The 17,008-nt window shown below is 40.3% G+C and overlaps 1 protein-coding gene across 1 annotated transcript in view; it reads right to left on the bottom strand.

Annotated features, from left to right (window-relative positions):
- AMN (amnion associated transmembrane protein) overlaps positions 1 to 17,008 on the bottom strand; it is a 146,790-nt gene that overhangs the window by 56,310 nt on the left and 73,472 nt on the right. The window contains exons 4-5 of the mRNA XM_086937840.1: positions 15,175 to 15,262; positions 6,903 to 7,138 (exon numbers count right to left, since the gene is read on the bottom strand). Of these exons, the coding sequence (XP_086793966.1) occupies positions 6,903 to 7,138; positions 15,175 to 15,262 (324 nt within the window). The remainder of the gene's footprint in view (positions 1 to 6,902; positions 7,139 to 15,174; positions 15,263 to 17,008) is intronic.

Raw genomic sequence — 17,008 nt, 5'->3', positions numbered from 1 at the left:
TGGCCTCCAAGGTCCGTCAAGAGTAAAGTGGACTTCATTCCCCAAATAGAAGTGCACCACAAGCTGCGTTTGCAGAGCGGTGGAGAAAGGGTGCATGGCCTCCAAAGACTTCTTAGCAATCCTGCTGTATGGGACTTATTGGAGATAACAGGAGGGGTAGTTGGTCCTTAAGGACGTCCTAGGACCAACTACCCCTCCTATTACCACTAGTAGGTCCCACACAGCAGGACTGGTGAAACCTGATGGAAGGCCACGCCCTCTTTCTCCATCACTCTGCAAACACACCTCTTGGCACACTACTAGTAGGGGGATTAAGTCCACTTGGATATTGAGGGTCCATGGGGGACACCTACCTCTCTTGTTACCTCCAGGTAGAAATACAAATTTGGATTTCATTTAATTTATTGTAAAATAACTAGATTGATTTACACCAAATAACAAAAAGCACAATCTGCGTAACAAAGGGTAGCTTTCTACCGAATCTGGTGTAATTCCGGCCAGCGGTTTAGGCTGCAGTTGTGTCTAAAGCTCCTATGGGAATTAACATGGAAAACGCTTAACCCACCATATTCTCAGCCCTCGCTTGACGGGTGACGCCAAAACTTTCCAAGCACAACAGACTCCCTATGACACTTTTTGAGGAAAATGTTGTGAAGTTTTGTCAAACGACGCCAAAGTTATAGGCAAGTCAGTCAGTCAAATAATCTTTATTCGGCTAACTTGCAGCCATAAAAGAGTACATCCAAGATTTAAAAACATTTAAAATATAATACAAACACTATATAATAGACTTCATGACAATAGAAATTAGCAAGCCAATAAATGCTTTTTCCATGGAAACATGATCCTAACTATAACTGCCTACTATATATATATATATATATATATATATATATATATATATATATATATATATATATCGTATAGTATGATTCTAAGATAAAAAAAATTGTTATTTCACACACACACACACACATATATGTATGTATGTATATATATATATATATATATATATATATGAAGAAAGGTTCCTCCCCAGCCTGCTCTGCGTTCGCAGACACCGCCTCCACGCCAACAAGGAAGAGGACCGGACCAGCCAATTCAGCAAGATGGTATTTTATTTCAAGATTAAAACAGAACCAGCGACGCGTTTCGGGCGGGAAGCCCTTGTTCACGCTGCAACATGTTTACAATCAATTATGCTTTTTTATACGTGTATGCAGTGAAATAGACGCCACCCCCTGGTGACGCCCACCATGATCATGTGATTGGTAATAGACAGTAACAACACACTACCGCTGATACATAGTTGCCATTGCTGAATGAAAATGCAATAATTCATAACTGGTTAAATCCAGGAAACCATCCGAATACATCAACATATATTCAATTATAATGATGTTTCAGCGCAATTCTTCAATGTTAAAATCTGGATAGAAAAATATATCTGTTGTGTGCAAATAAGCAATTCAGTATATTTAGCAGCAAGAATATCAAGTGCGTGTACAAAAAAGTGCATAAGTGATAAAAAATTGTGATAAAGTGCAAGAGTTAGCGGAAACATATGGAACTACCACTGGAACAGTAATCAACAATTAGGCATCATCTCTCGATGTTTATATACATAAATTCATCTAAATCATCCTAATCCATAATTATTTCTATTTAAAAGGTCAAATAGAAAAAGAAGAACCATTTTTTCAAGAAGCTAAAAATGACAATATGTATAAATAGATTTATAATTCATATATATACATACCTACACACACACACCCACACTCATGCCCACCACCCCACATACCTAGCCCGTTATCTCGATGTGATTATTCCGATGGATTACCAATCACCATATGCTGGTAAAGAACAATACAAAATAACACAAATGGCACTAACTATATATACACACCCAACTCAAAAACCCTCATATAAATATTTACATGTGTGTATACCTGTGCGATTCCATATTTACACATCTATGTGCAACACTAAGCCTAAGGTCAAAACAATATCAAAATTCTATACATGATATCCACATAATAGTAAAATCACTGTACAATTAAAAGATATCCCAAAATTGACTATCATCAGAATATTGTACGTGATATGTGAATAGGACTGTATGAAAAATGTATGTATAATGATGCCTATTGCCTAATAATTGCCAAGTAAAGTGCATAAATTATGTCCCCATAGGTGAGAATCGATGTAAACTTCACCAGTTGTAATTGCAGAATATGGGACAAATATAAGGGACTTCTAATAGGGAACCTAACTAGAAGAACCAGAAACCGGGACACAGATAAAGATAATATCAGAAGCTGGCGAAGCCAAATATATCTACAAAAAGTGATGCATCTCCTCAATATTATTGAGCCCGTTAGGCCAACGGCTATCGAGCTCCAATATATATTTAGACTCCATTTTTCTGAGTTGAGACTCACGATCTCCTCCTCTTCTTGATAGTGGAACTGCCCCTATCACAAAATAACTTAAACAACTGAGATCTTTGTTGTGCACTCGTTTAAAGTGACGGGCGACAGGGTAAGAGGGGTCACTATGAAGAATAGCCCTGAGATGCTGTAAAATTCGGGCGTGCACCTGGAGCTTAGTGCTTCCAACATATCTAAGCCCACAGGTGCACGTCAGAACGTACACAGCATGATCAGTTTTACAGTTGTAGTTGCCATTGATGGTTTTGGCAACTTTACTGAACGGGGTGTTATAATGGGTAGTAGTGACTCCGAACTTACAAGCCCTACAACTGGACCATTTAAAGAAACCTCTGGACGGGTGAAGCCATGGGACTTTAGATTTTAATTCAGGTGCTGCTTTGTCCAGATGGTTGCCCATGGTTCTAGCTCGTCTGAACGTCACAGTAGGAAAAGAGGGCAACCTGGTGTTAAGAATGTGGTCGCTCATGATAATCGGCCAGTGTTTGTTTAAAATTGACCTGATTTTTCTATCTTCTCTACTGAACGTAGTGATCAGACGTGGGCACTCCAGTTGGGGTGTAGTAATGAGAGGAGGTTCGGTTTCCAAAGTAGAGTCAGGGAAGAGACTCTCCCTAGATCTAGACAGAGATTTGTTTACTGCTGTATTTAATATCCGCTCGGAGTAACCTCTAGCCCTCAATCTGGCCAAGAGTTCTTCCAAGCAGGCATTAAAATCAGAGGGAGAGCTGCAAATTCTCTTTAATCTAAGGATTTCCCCGTAGGGGATTCCTGAGATTGTGTGTTTAGGATGCATGCTCGAGGCATGCAATGTGGCGTTGCCAGCAGTCTTTTTTCTATGGAGGGTGGTGTTTAGTATTCCATTAGAGACATATACCTCCACATCCAAAAATTGGATACAATTTTCATTGATATGAGCCGTAAAGTGAAGATTAAGCGAATTATCATTGATGTCATCAATAAATTGCAAAGCTTCCTGTTTGCTACCCTTCCAGATGATGAAGACATCATCTATATATCTTAAGAAGCACCTGACGTGCTTATCCATCCATGTTTTGTGGCGAACCCTGAGGACCCGCTCCTCCCACCAGCCAACGTGCAAGCACGCATAGCTGGGAGAGAAGCAGGCCCCCATCGCCACGCCCCTTAGTTGTTTATAAATTTCCTTTCCGAATGAAAAGAAGTTGTTATGGAGGCACCATGTTATTAACCCCACAATCACCTTATTGTGTTCATAGTACTGGATAGGTCTACTGGAAAGGTAGTGTTGTACAGCAGATAACCCCTTATCGTGATCAATGCTGGTATACAGCGATTCGACGTCAAGCGAGATCAATAGCATATCATTTTCCCATTCAAGCGTAGATATTTTAGATATAATGTCACTAGTGTCTCGAGTGAAGCTGGGAAGTTGCTTAACAAAGTCTTGTAAAAAGTAATCAATATACTCTCCCGCTTTCTCTCCCGCACTTCCAATGGCCGAAACTATATATATATATAAAAATCACAATTTTCTCCTTTACAGGTGAAAGAATAGGTCGCACTCCGGTGGTAGTATAAAAGATTCTTCTTTTATTTCCTTTGTTTTGCCTCCGAACAGAAAAACACACCAACGCGTTTCAATCTCCTACTGAGATCTTGACCGTGATCATTTTTGAAAATATGAAAATATGTAACGTTTCTTGATATGTCAAATAAATAAATAAATAGTTCCCTTGTTCCATTTCAATTGCATTTATGAAGCACTAACACTTAAGAATAGTCTTGTCTTCAAACGTCAACTTTTGTAATGTACAACAACAAAACTGACCTCAATAGAAATGTGGTAAGAAATTATTTTTGAGCGATAAAAAGATAAACACTTCATGGTAGATTTCCTCATTGTAATGTTTCGCTTTCTTTTATCATTACTTTACTGTACTTTTGTTTACTGAATTTCTAAGTGTTGTAATTACATAGGCAGATGCTGCCAATTTGAGGTGGGGGGTGGGAAAAAAATAAATAATAATAAAAATAAAAACTTACCTTTGCAGCCGGCCGTCGTGATCTTCTGCTCCCATGCCGGGCCTCACTGCTCCTCTGCTCTCGTCCCGGCACTACAATCCTCTGGAGCATAGGCTCCCAAACCCCAGCAGTCCCAGAGCTTCTCTCATGCTATTACTCCTAGCATGAGAGAAGCACTGGGATTGTGCGGATGTGCAGTTATTGCTCTCCAGCAGTGTCTGGGAGCCTGTTCCCCTGAGCACTAGGATATCTCCAAGGAACAGCCTGGAGATATCCAAGTGCGCATGTAGGTTTGGCCGGCCTTGGGCGGCAGGCCAAACCGAAATGCACACTTGCAGTGCCTACCACCACTCATGGCCCCACCTGCCCTAGACTAGGCGGACTGGAAGTAAAATTAAATGAAAATAAAAGAGTTTTATTGTCATTTTATTTTTCTTCTGACTGCTGCATTTCAGCAGTGGGGCGTTGCTCCTCCGCCATAGCGGAGGAGCTGCCCCTGTCTATCTGCCAGAAAGTGCAAAATCGACTATGTTGCCTCCTAGGTCCTACTAAGACTAGTCCGAGAATATTATGTATTACTCATTGAATAAGATAGAACACTTGTTTAATGATCTCCTGAACCACTTGTCTTAATTTATGGGGTATGCTGCTCATTACATTTGTATCTGGTCTAATACAAATTGGTTAGATCTTTTCATTTGATTTTATTTCTTTAATTGGATTGTTCTTTGATTTTGCTACATAAAATGTCTTGTGCACATCTCGCAGAAGGTTTGCCTTGCTGCTCATGTCAAACTACTTAAGGCGAGTCACAACCATCATCAGGGAAATCTGCTTTACCCATTGGTGTCTTTCGGTGTAGCCGTTGTGGGAGCTCAGTCACAGCTCCCATAAGGACTACAACCTCTCTACCTTCAAGTTATCCATCAGATTTTCTGCACAGCCTCATAATCACAATCTATAGTTCTTTGTTGGAAGAACAGATTGAAATCACTTCTTCTGGGAGCACATGTATGCGCCTACCTACTGGAAATCTAGAACATGGCCAGGCATTAACCTACCAATGTTATGTAAAGATTAAAAATACACAGAGTTTGCTGTACAAAACTGACAGTAAAACCGTACTGTGCTCATGCATAGATCACTTTACCTGAGGAAAATAAGTGGTAATTTATTTACACAATGCAAAATTATGCCCTGTAACATACTGAATATGCGCTTTATAAGAATACATATACCACTTAATATAGAAAAAACTCTAAACAACTTATTAGTATTCAACAGAATTCTAGTTGGCCTCCCCAATTTTCCTTTGTTCCACTAGACAAGTTTGCAACAAAAACCTATATATTCTACTACCAAAGTATACCCCGTACACAGCATTGTTGTAACTGTGCCTTCTTCAAATTCCAGATTATTTTATTTTCAAAGTAGCAAATGGTCTGGGGCCAAACTACCTCTTGACATATTATACCTATACATCCAAACTTGAAAGCTACAATACCCTAGCTTCTACACTTAATCCATGTGCGTCACCTCGAAGTTCCAGTCTTTCTCGTCTGCAGTAGATCATTCTAGCATTAGACATTAGAAGTTGTAACCCACCTCTCTCTCTCTCTTTTGTTCGCTTTGCTATTCTTAGTTGAACTGCCCATGACCAATGCTTGGCAGAGGTCAGGGGGTGGGCATTGGATCCTTTAGGATGAACCATGCCCAAAATTGTACACCATCACTATCCCACAGTAGGCACAACAATGGTGTAATTTCTCTTTTCAAAGTAAAATTGGATTTTCATGTAAAGAGGTTATGAGTAAAGGTCAGTATTTTATAAGTAATATGTACTTTGTAGGTATTCAATAGAGCTGCTGAAGCATCCCGGTCAAAGGCATCCTTCTGGATGTCTTCATAATAAACCTGTCAGCGTATTTGTGGAACATATGGAGGAGGTGTAAAGAGTCTTGAGAAAAAAAGTATTATGAGGTGCATTGCAGTAATCAACAAACTGCTGCTTTTCATTGCACTTACCACCATCGTCATGTACTTTGTGGAACAGATTATGCACACAGATTGCTGGAAACACGCTCACCCCAAACTAACAACATGGAACGAAAAGGAAAACAGCGCAGGCTTGGGTGGACCTCCATATGTAAATTAAAGTATATAAAATACTAGGTTAAAGTTGGACCTAGATTAAAACCAACCCACATTTGTGAAGCAATACTTCTAAAAGCATACACATAACCAATTAGCATTCCATGCATTCGGGAATTTTTTGTATGTAAATTTTGATTGATATAATGCAAAAATGTCTTTCCAGCAGAATGGAATCTTCTGCAAACTACTCACCGAACAACAACAACCATAGCTGTGTCAATAAACTTGAAGCCCAACTTTTATAATAATACAGACTTGTATGAGACAATGAAACCATTTGGAAATTGCTCTGACCTTGCCCAATATGGAGATACTTTTGACAGCAATGGATCCCTCAGCTGAATTGAGGTTTACACGGAAGGAGGTTTCAGGCTGAAAAATTACATCATCATATTGGCAAGGGACTCGTTCCTCGTCCACTGAAAATAGATATTTTCCATTTTCAAGGTCATCTCTGGACACCGTTGCATGCCACAACTCAGGATCCATCCAACTGTATGACTCTGCATCTTTAAATGTGATATCTGATCCTTCAAATAGATAAAATAATGAAGCAGAGATTACTCGAAGACATAAGCAGACTTTAAAGTTTGCAAACTGATTTTAATATTTTGTTTATGTTCAATACAGACACAGACTGGAATCTGGTTGATCCTTATGTTATTGACTCTACCCAAGGTCTAGGTACAATCCAGATTTTCTCAACAATTTCAAGGTATTTAAGGGAATATTCAAGATATACTAGCATTTCAATGACGGATAATCCCGATAACAGCTTTGAAAAGTTGAGGAATACGTGCACTGAGCCACAGAACATACCCGAGTTCAGCTGGAACTCCTAATCCCTGCTGACCCTTTAAAGCAGTGCATACTGTGCCCTACGGTACAAAAAGTAACAGCACCTCATCAAAAGTGTGTGTTATGTTCCAGATTGCTGCCACCTGTCACAGTTCATATAGGAGAATAGAAGGAGACACACAGCCAAATTTATCAAGACTTTGTTCCTATGCTAAGTCATCAAAAGTGAATCAATCAATCAATATTATTTATTTGATCTGAAACAAAAAATTGTAAAAGTCAGACACAGTAAAAAACAATTCATAAATGTCGACTTCAGCACAAGTTACATTTGGATAGCTTTAAGATCCCAGAAAGATAATATGATTAAAAAATAGCATACTGTGGGTGTAGTTAAAAACGGTAAAAACAAAAACGCAGGTCTCACATGATTGAAATTCATGGGTTTCAGAAGTGGACATCTGAATTTAAAATGCAGGTAGTTGTATTTCGGACAGGTCAAACTATATGTAGAGTATCATTAACAGAGACATTATCACAATTCCACAAAGACAGCATTGAATCTTTAAAGCAGCCATGATTAGAAGGCAGTAGTTGAGGAAATAAATTAAACCTGAAGAGCATCAATAAACATTGCTGGTGACAAGATATATTCCAAGTAAGATAAGGCTCTAGTCCACTAACAGTTTTCACCCGTGTAGCATGACGTATTAAGTGTTTATTTAATGCCATATCCCCAAGGTCTGCTGCCACCTTGTCTCTAAACTCTTCTTTACCCCATCTATGATCAGGTTTCAGTTTTAGATATACAACTTGGAACAGTATAAAATTCAGGTCTCGCTAAAGTTTTCATGTTGGATGTAACATAAGCAACCAGGGGATCAAGGAAGAGTTGTCCAGGTTCATACAATCTTGCATGATCAGTCTATTGAGACCTAACTCCTTTGTCCAAACCGAAAGCCAGAGCTTGCAGGGGCAGAGCAGAATATAATCAATAACATATCCCATGCCCAGCTCTTCATGCACAACCTCAGAGGGTATACTTTGTGCAAACACTAGGAGACCCCTGAGGAACTAGTTTTCAGCTATTTGATTTGGGGCGAAAAGTCCTATTCCCCAGAAACCACATCCATAACTGGCCGTAGGAATGCACTTAGCCTTGAATATCTCCAACACAGATTTTTATATAGGTGCAGCCTAGCCGACAGGAAAAGTCTCCTATACTAAACGTAGCCCCGCTGAATCTGTCACGTTATAAGTTATTAGAACATTGGAATGTTGGCAGCTCCATTGAAAACAATGGAGTAGCTCCGGGCTTATAATGGCTGGTATAAGCCTGGAGCTCTAACATTCTAATGTTTCTTTGTTCACTGCTCTGGCTGTGAACAAAGGCTTCAGGGAGCCTGAGGGGATTCCAATCCCCTTGCGCTCCCTTAAGGCTTTGTTTTATTCCTTAGAACATTCTACCCTCTAGTGGCAGAATGTTCTAATAGCCTTATAGCCCTTCGTAGCTGGGCTATACTCTCTATTAAAGTCCCTCTCCCTTGTTAAAGGCCCTCACCTTCAGCTCGGGCCTTTAACGCTGGAGAGGGCCTTTAATAGCCAGTATAGCCTGCTACGGCGGGCTATAAGGCTATATTAGAGGGTGCCAATTAAGACCAGAGTCCAGTTCAACACCCAAATACCGAAACATATCAATCTGGCTAATATGGTGGCCTTCTCCTAAAAATGTCATGGTTTTTGATTTGGGTGGGCCACACTACATCATGTGTGACTTAGAAAAATTCGTGGACAATTCAAGGCAGTTCATAAAATCATAAAAAACGATCTACGAGTCTCTGTAACCCCTTGGCAGTCCGTGCAATTAATACAGTGGAGCGGTTAACTCTGTCAAAGGCTGAACTGAAGTCCATGAAGGCTAGATGGATTGTCCCCCTCTTAATCTTAGTGTACTTACAGATCAGCAGATAGAGATTCAAAGTTTGCTCAATGGTGCCTCGCCCTGGCCTAAACCCATGTTGCAGGTCACATAAAATACTGTGCTCCTCGGCCTAGGTTGAAAAGCGGTCCAGCAAGACCCCGACAATAATTTTCACCTCCGAGTCAATGAGGGATATGGGCCTACAACAAGCTGGGTCTGACCTATTTCTTATTTTAAAAATTGGGACTATCAAGGGATGTTTTGGAAGATTGTCTTGCTCTGGATAATGTTTATGCAATCCTCTGCCTTAACTATATTATGTCAGGATTCTCAGAGCTAAGCCTGTCAGAACGGACTATGAAGGTTGTGAATACAGTTGCAAAGGTCATACTTCATGTGAAGAAGGCTTTTCAGGACAGGCAGGATAGATTCTATCAGGCAAAGGTTGACATACTGCATGCCAGTGCCAATTACAATTGAACCAACCTGTCATATGGGTGTGAGCCCTATCTTCGCTGGTTTCACATCTTGAATCCTAGGTTTAACTTAACAAGATTTCAATTTAACCTGCTGCACTTTTTGGTTGCATTTCCAAGGAAAGCAGCTTGGGGTTCGGTGTTGCTGAGGTGTCCCTGTGACAATGTTGCTCAGCAAAAGCACAATGCACTTTACTTTATTTTGTCATTTATATTCCTCTGCAAGAAAGCTATATTTGTTTCCAATCTTACGCTCCTCTAAGCTTAGAACTCATAAGGAGTTTTTGCAAACATTGGATATTATGAAGCTTTGTGTTGCTGTGGTAAATTATGTCCAGCTCACCCTGAGAATCAGAAAAGATATTGATTAGTGTAATTATTCAGGACCTCGAAGATGCACCCATTTTATTAACATATACCTTGAAGACTGGACTCAGAATATACTCCTCCCAGGGTCTTATTGAATTATTTGTATGGATTTTACCATATAATGGGTCTCATTTTTGAGAGGTTTTAGTTATTTTTCGTGTTGCTGCTTGGTTTCTATGATGATGTATCGATGTTAAATGTATAAAAACTTATTCTTTTTCTTGCACATTTATGACTAATGTTGGCACAAAGTAATGATTTGTGATTTCATTTCCAGTACAAAATCCCTAATTCAATCAAATTAGCCTCTGTGCTGCTTTCCGATATTTAGCGTCATGGGGCTTCCCATTGGTGGCGCATGGGCATTCTTTTGCTACCACCCATGTTTTTTTCACAGAGCCATATCCACTAACATGGCGTTGCACCAAAAATGTACACCTCACTAAGACAGGCACACAGTTGGAGAAAGAGTTTCCAAACTGTTTCAACTTTCCTTTAAAAAGTCCTTCACTTATTTACCCACTGTTAAAAATTGGCTTTCTGGATGACAGAGGTATGCATGTTGTGCAAGCTGGAACCTCAATCGTACTCAGGGTAAATCAGAGACCCACCCTAAATTAACCTGTGCTTACCCCTGAAAGCTTGGCACAGAGCAGTCAGCCATAACTCATGAGAAAACGGGTAAACTATTTGTGCAACACTGCAAAGAGTAAAAGAGGAAAAACACCACACAAAAAGATACCTAGTTGGGACAATAGAGCTTAATTTAATGAACAATGCAAGAATAAAATGACAAAAATCCAACATGTGGAACCGGAGCTATGAATTCTGAAAGAATATCTTGAGATATAGTGCTTAAAAGCATTAAGCACCAACCGGGGCTGTGTGGTTGGTTAAACCGGGTCAAATCCAAAAGTTGAGGCCGACTGCAATTGAGCAAAGGACGGATACAGGAACTACCCTAGGCCAGCTAAAAACAGTACCTAGGTTTGAGTTTGAATCAAGAGCAAGATGTGAGGAACAGCCGGAGGCGAACCGTCAAGTTGATCCTTAGGATGCGTTGATTTCGAGCCACACAAGTCGGAGATGCGTCGTTGTCAAACCACTCTGATGTAGTCGATGTGTCGTCATTGCGCTGCGTTGTCGTCGAAGTGATGTCCTTGATCCTGGCATCGGCGGAGATGCGTCAGTGTTGATGGAGATGCGCTGGTTCCGAATGGCACAAAGCTTCCATGCGTGGATATCTGCAGGAACAACACTTTCTACTCACTTCCAAGGGTCCAAGATTGAATTGGCACCACTTGGCAGAACACGACTCTAAGATGGCAGAGTCCAGGTCATGGTTATGGAGTGTATTGAAGTCTTTGATGTCGCTGAGACTTCCAATAGGAGGCAAGCAGAAAAGCCCTTTGAGCAACTCTCGGTTTAAGTGGTGCACATCCAGTCTTTCTCACACAGGCAAGGACAGCAACAGGCAGGTTAGCACAGCAGAAAAGCAGTCCATCCGAGTGGCAATCACTCAGCAGCACAGCAGTCCTTCTTCCTGGTAGAGTATCCACAGGTCCAATAGTGTACTGAGTTGGCAGGGTCAGAAGTCCAGTTTTTATACCCAGTTGTGCCCCAGAAGTGGAGGGAGACTTCAAAGAGGGGCTTTGAAGTACACAGAGATCCTCCCTTCCTGCCTTGGCTCCAGACTCACTACAGGGGGCCAAGCAGTTCTTTGTGGGGGTGACAGGTAACAGCCTATTCAGGTGTAATTGTGAGGATGTGTCCAGCTCCCCCCTCCCATCCTGCCCAGGATTGCCCTTCAGGATGTGGATGGCCCATCAGTCACACCGAAGCTCCCTTTGTGTGTAGCTATCTAGAATAAATGCACAAGGGCCAGCAGTCACACACCCAATATATATGTATTGGACACAGGCTTCTGGCAAACAGGGCTAGCAACAGAAAAATGACAACTTTCTAAAAGTGGCCTTTTTAAAATTGTAATGATAAATTTGACCTTACCATTAAAGAGGATTGGATTTAGCATTACAATTCCATATGTACTAAACATGAAAGTTCAACCTCCTTCCAACTGAGAATTACACTTATTAGATGTAACAAGGAATCCCAAATGTTAACCAAAGGGAGAGGCATGCCTCACAGTAGTGTAAAATGATTCCGGGAGTTTTTCACTACCAGGTCATGTAAAACTTGAAAGTATATGCCTGCCTTTTAATTATACAACACCCTGCCTTATGGGCTACAGAGGGAATATCTTATGGGTGACATTTGTAATAAAAGGGGAGTTTAAGGCTTGTCAGGGGTTTTGAATACCAAGTCGACGTGGCTGTGTAAACTGCACACACAGGCTGTGCGGTGGCAGGCCTGAGACATGTTTTAAAGTGCTACTTAAGTGGGTGGAACAATTAGTGCTGAAGGCTCACTAGTAGTATTTAATGTAGGCCCTGGGCACATACAGTGCACTTTAATAGGGAATTATAAGTATATTAAATATGCCAATTGTGGATAAATCAATGTTACATGTTTAGGGAGAAAACACATGCACATTAGCACGGGTTAGCAGGGGTAAAGTGCCCAGAGTCCTAAGGCCAACAATAAACATAATAGAAAAAAGTGAGGCAAACAGGAAAAACATTTGGGGGAAGAACACTCACAAGGCTGGCAGGTCTAACACCCACAATATCTGGGTGTGATCTATTCCTACTGCCATCTTCAAGTGGGGCGACTCCAGAACTTGACTGAAGTAAAACGCCAACCCTTTTCAGGTTAGTAAATTGTCAAAACAGAGTATGAGACCGCTCCCAAAATTACAAGGCTAACCCTGCCTTCAGGGATGTGGAATTCCTATAGCCCGACATCCAGGACATATTGTTTGGGATCAAGGGCAACAAGTTTTCATGTGTATTTTGGCCCAGGGAAAAGTAGGCCCAACCCCCTGCGGCCAGTTTGCGGTACCACATTATGGATCAGGGAAGCAAGAACTGCACTGTCTGAAGTTAAGGTAATATTTTTTGCCATATGTTAATGCTGTTCAAACACGTATTTATGGTTCATTAATTCAAAGCCTTTATTATTAGGGTGAGTGCTCTAAGTAAATGTTGTAAGATCTGACTGCACTACGGACTGTAGTTCCAGTATAAAAATGTGTACACATGTTTTCAAAGTTTAACAATATGAGGCTATGTAGAATGCTCTCTGATTTGATGCAAATATTTGCAGAAGCTTGAAAGCAAGATTGATGGTTCTTTGCTTTCAAAATAAAATGTTGATACAAAAATGAAAGCAGGTAAAAAAAAACATTTAGCTAAACTACTGTAAAGTTTCTGGTACCATTTCTTTGCAACATCATTTAGTAACGTGTTGATGCATGCTAGTATTTCCCAAAAATATTCATAATGGAAAATCAGTGTAACCAGTTTCAATAAGATTATAGATCACTCACAGTGATGCCAGCCAATACAGAGAGAGACTGAATTTTAATAAAAGCAAAAGGTCAACATCAATGCCAGACCAAATTAGGGGCTGAATTATTAAAGAAAGTCCCAAAAGTGCACCCATGGTATATTTTCTTGCATTTAGTGCAGCTATACGGCTTTCGTGAATTCCCTAGAATTTACAGAAGTAGGACTAGAAAATATTTGTGAACTGTATTTTAGCATGAGCAAATATGCATGTGTAGATTTGCTCAAGCCAAAATCTGAGTGTTTGCAAGTTCACTTTCCCTCCAACCACTTTTTTCCCAACTCTGGAAGAAGGTGTACATCTGCCATTGTCTAGCGTAAATTTTCAACATTTCTCAGCATGGGAAAAGATTAAAGAAGAGTTGTTGAAAACCCTTAAAACATGAAAGTTAGTAGGTTTGTACAGATCAAAAAGGGCATTCTAACCCTGGAACTATTGCTTACCACTACCTTCCGCCCCAGTATGTACAGCTGCAGAAACGTGGCAACATAACTGGATTGCAAGTATTCAAACACTTCTATGGTATGAGCCCTGGCATAATCAGAGAGGCTATATCAGAGCTCTTATATAATAAGATTGCTGCCATAATTTGTCACCGCACTACATGGCACTTAGGGGGACAAGTGGATTTTGTTACAGGACAAGTAGATTTATGAAGCAACCTGCCCCATGGACAGTAGATATTTTATTAAATTCCACACCCCTGTACCTTATTGTCCCACTTCCCACCCCTTGCACAGGGTTTAATACTCAGTATTTATCTTCCCTCTTGAGGAGGGTGGGGGGGGGGGGGGTGATCAAAATACTTTTGTGGATTCCTGGTGGGTGGGAGTAAAAACAAATTCATCCGAACATATATGTTTACTGCAGAAAATATCTTTGTGAATTGGCCACTAGATGAATGAATACTGTGTGCTCTAACATTTTTCTAGTCTAGTGTTTTAGATATCACTAAACAGTAGGAAGGTTTACATGTGATTTGAAAGTTGAATGTTTTAAAGCTGTGACTTGAATGGATAGCACAAATCTATTCAGAAGAAACACTCGTCCTCGAAGACAAGTTAATCGCTTTGGAAAAATATGTTTGTATGTCACTATATGGACTTCCAAAATACTGTCCTACAGGTATATTGCAACCATAATGCCCACTCTGGGGATACCATCAAGGTAAGTACTGAATATTATTATTTACCCAGCTGTGACTTTATTTCAGAAGTTGATATTATTGTCATCATATAAGTGTAGGTTGATATTTCAATCGTGATATTATCGTGCAACTCTAGAACTATAGGGGAACATGCTTTGAAAATAAATTGTAGTTATCACTGGATCGTTTTACAAGCTTTATGCAATTCACACAGTTGAGACCATTCACCCATAGATCACCTATATCATTTGTATGTCACAGGGGAATGTCAGGCCTGAAGCATGATGAACCCACAAGGAGAAGCAAGCCTTTGAAAGGCGGCCAGGTGGAGCACTAATACAGTTGGTGGTAATTTCCCACACTCTCTGTAAATTAAACACACCGTACCTTGTTCACATCCTGTATTTTGCATGTCTGTGCCAACAGCAAATCCTGCACCAGGTGCCAAAATGAATTCTCCATTCCATGGAATATGCTATTAAAAGTGGCAAAATATATAAAAACAATAAACATGCGAAGGTTAAAAATGACATAATCACAAGAAAGTATAAAATACATCGAGTCTAATTGCATTTCTCAGTAAGTTGCACCTTACAAACACATTATCTATGTCTCATTCTCTTGTTCTGTTTACTTGCAAGCACACAAGACATGCCCCACAAACCAGAGGATACAAGGCAAAGAAAAATCACATATCTTTTTTTATGATGTCATTGATGTGCGTAAATCTCCAGTATGTGAGATCCATGACGTCAGCTTTAAAGATGGGGATGCGGTTTAAATTGTTTTAACTGTTAAAGACACACATATATATATAGAGAAAAAAATTACTTCATATGGTGTTGTGCGACAATAAAAAAAAAAGAGTTAAACAATGAACAGACCAATGCACTTAAGCACCAGACCTCATCTGTATAGAGTTCTCTGCTGGCGTCAGTTGCAATTTGTTTCTTTTAATCTCTTGAGTTATACTAAAGGGACCTGTATGAGAATTGTAAGGAGACCAGGTTTTTTGTTTGCATGTCACAGCAGTGCTGCTGCAGGTCCTTTGGATCTGTCATGCATGAGGTACCCAAGAAGCTGGGAGGGACAGGTTATCTCTGTGAGGAAGAAAGGATGCGTCATAGTGTGCCTGGAAGAAGAACAATGTATGCAAGTGAGCAGCTGGTTAAGACCATTGAGATGAGTAGTCAATTGTAAGCAGTGCTTAATTTGTAAACAAAAAAAGTGCCAGTGCCCTCATTAGAAGGCCATCGCATCTTGCGCCACCCATTGCCTCTGCCAAAGACAGTATCCAGCACAGATACGAACCATCACACTACTACAAGTGGAACAGTCCAGACTATTCCAGGCACCCAAAGCTATAAGAATGGCTTGGGCATGAGATATTCGTTGTTTTCATGTATATTGAATTAATATACAACTTTTGTCCTGCTCATCTGAAATTTATACAAACAGTGCCACCATTTGGCAGCTCTCATTAGTGCCAGAGTTGACAATTAGATACAGGTGCCGAGCACCGGAAACCACTGGCTCAAAATAAGCACTGATTGTAAGAGAAGGACAGGTTGTGGAAAATTTCAGACCAGATCTGAGAAGGAGAGTTTGGAGTCAATCTGCCAGCGTTGCAGCCAACGTGAGCTCTAGCTCTTCACCTTTAGCATGGCTGGCAGGGTAAAAAGATATGCTTTGGGAATTAATTAATGAATGAATATGAAAGTTTGTAAAGTGCTCATATGAATGTGCCGGTGGTGACTGCTAGTATTAGAAAAACAACTATACTAAAGCAATTAACCAAGTTTTAGGCTTTTTCCTGAAACCTGTTCAGACCTTAAGGAACATAGCTCAAGCGAGAGCTGATTCCATGCCTACGCGGCCAAGTATGGGACAGAGCAACCACCCCTTTTCCCTTGCCTAACCACTCAGTACCACAGCAAGAATTGACTGAGAGGAGCGTTAAACTTTAGCCATAGAATAGCGGTGCAGTCTATTTGCATTACTGACTACTTCTACGGTCTGAACATGCCTTGGTCAACATGCAATCAAATGGGAGCTTAGTCCCAAAATCACCACAATGGCTGAGAAGGATGAAATAATAAAGTCGAGAAATATTACTTAAATACAGGGGCACAGCTTGGTAAACCACTTCCCCACCTAACGTCTTGAAAATTATGAATGGTGAGAAAATCACAGTCTCAACAAAGTGGCATGAAAACAAACA

Source organism: Lissotriton vulgaris, chromosome 9 (genome assembly GCF_964263255.1).
Source record: "Lissotriton vulgaris chromosome 9, aLisVul1.2, whole genome shotgun sequence".
NCBI classification, from domain to species: Eukaryota; Metazoa; Chordata; class Amphibia; order Caudata; family Salamandridae; genus Lissotriton; species Lissotriton vulgaris.
Note: the sequence above shows the minus strand (reverse complement) of the source record. Positions and strands in the feature narration are given on the sequence as shown.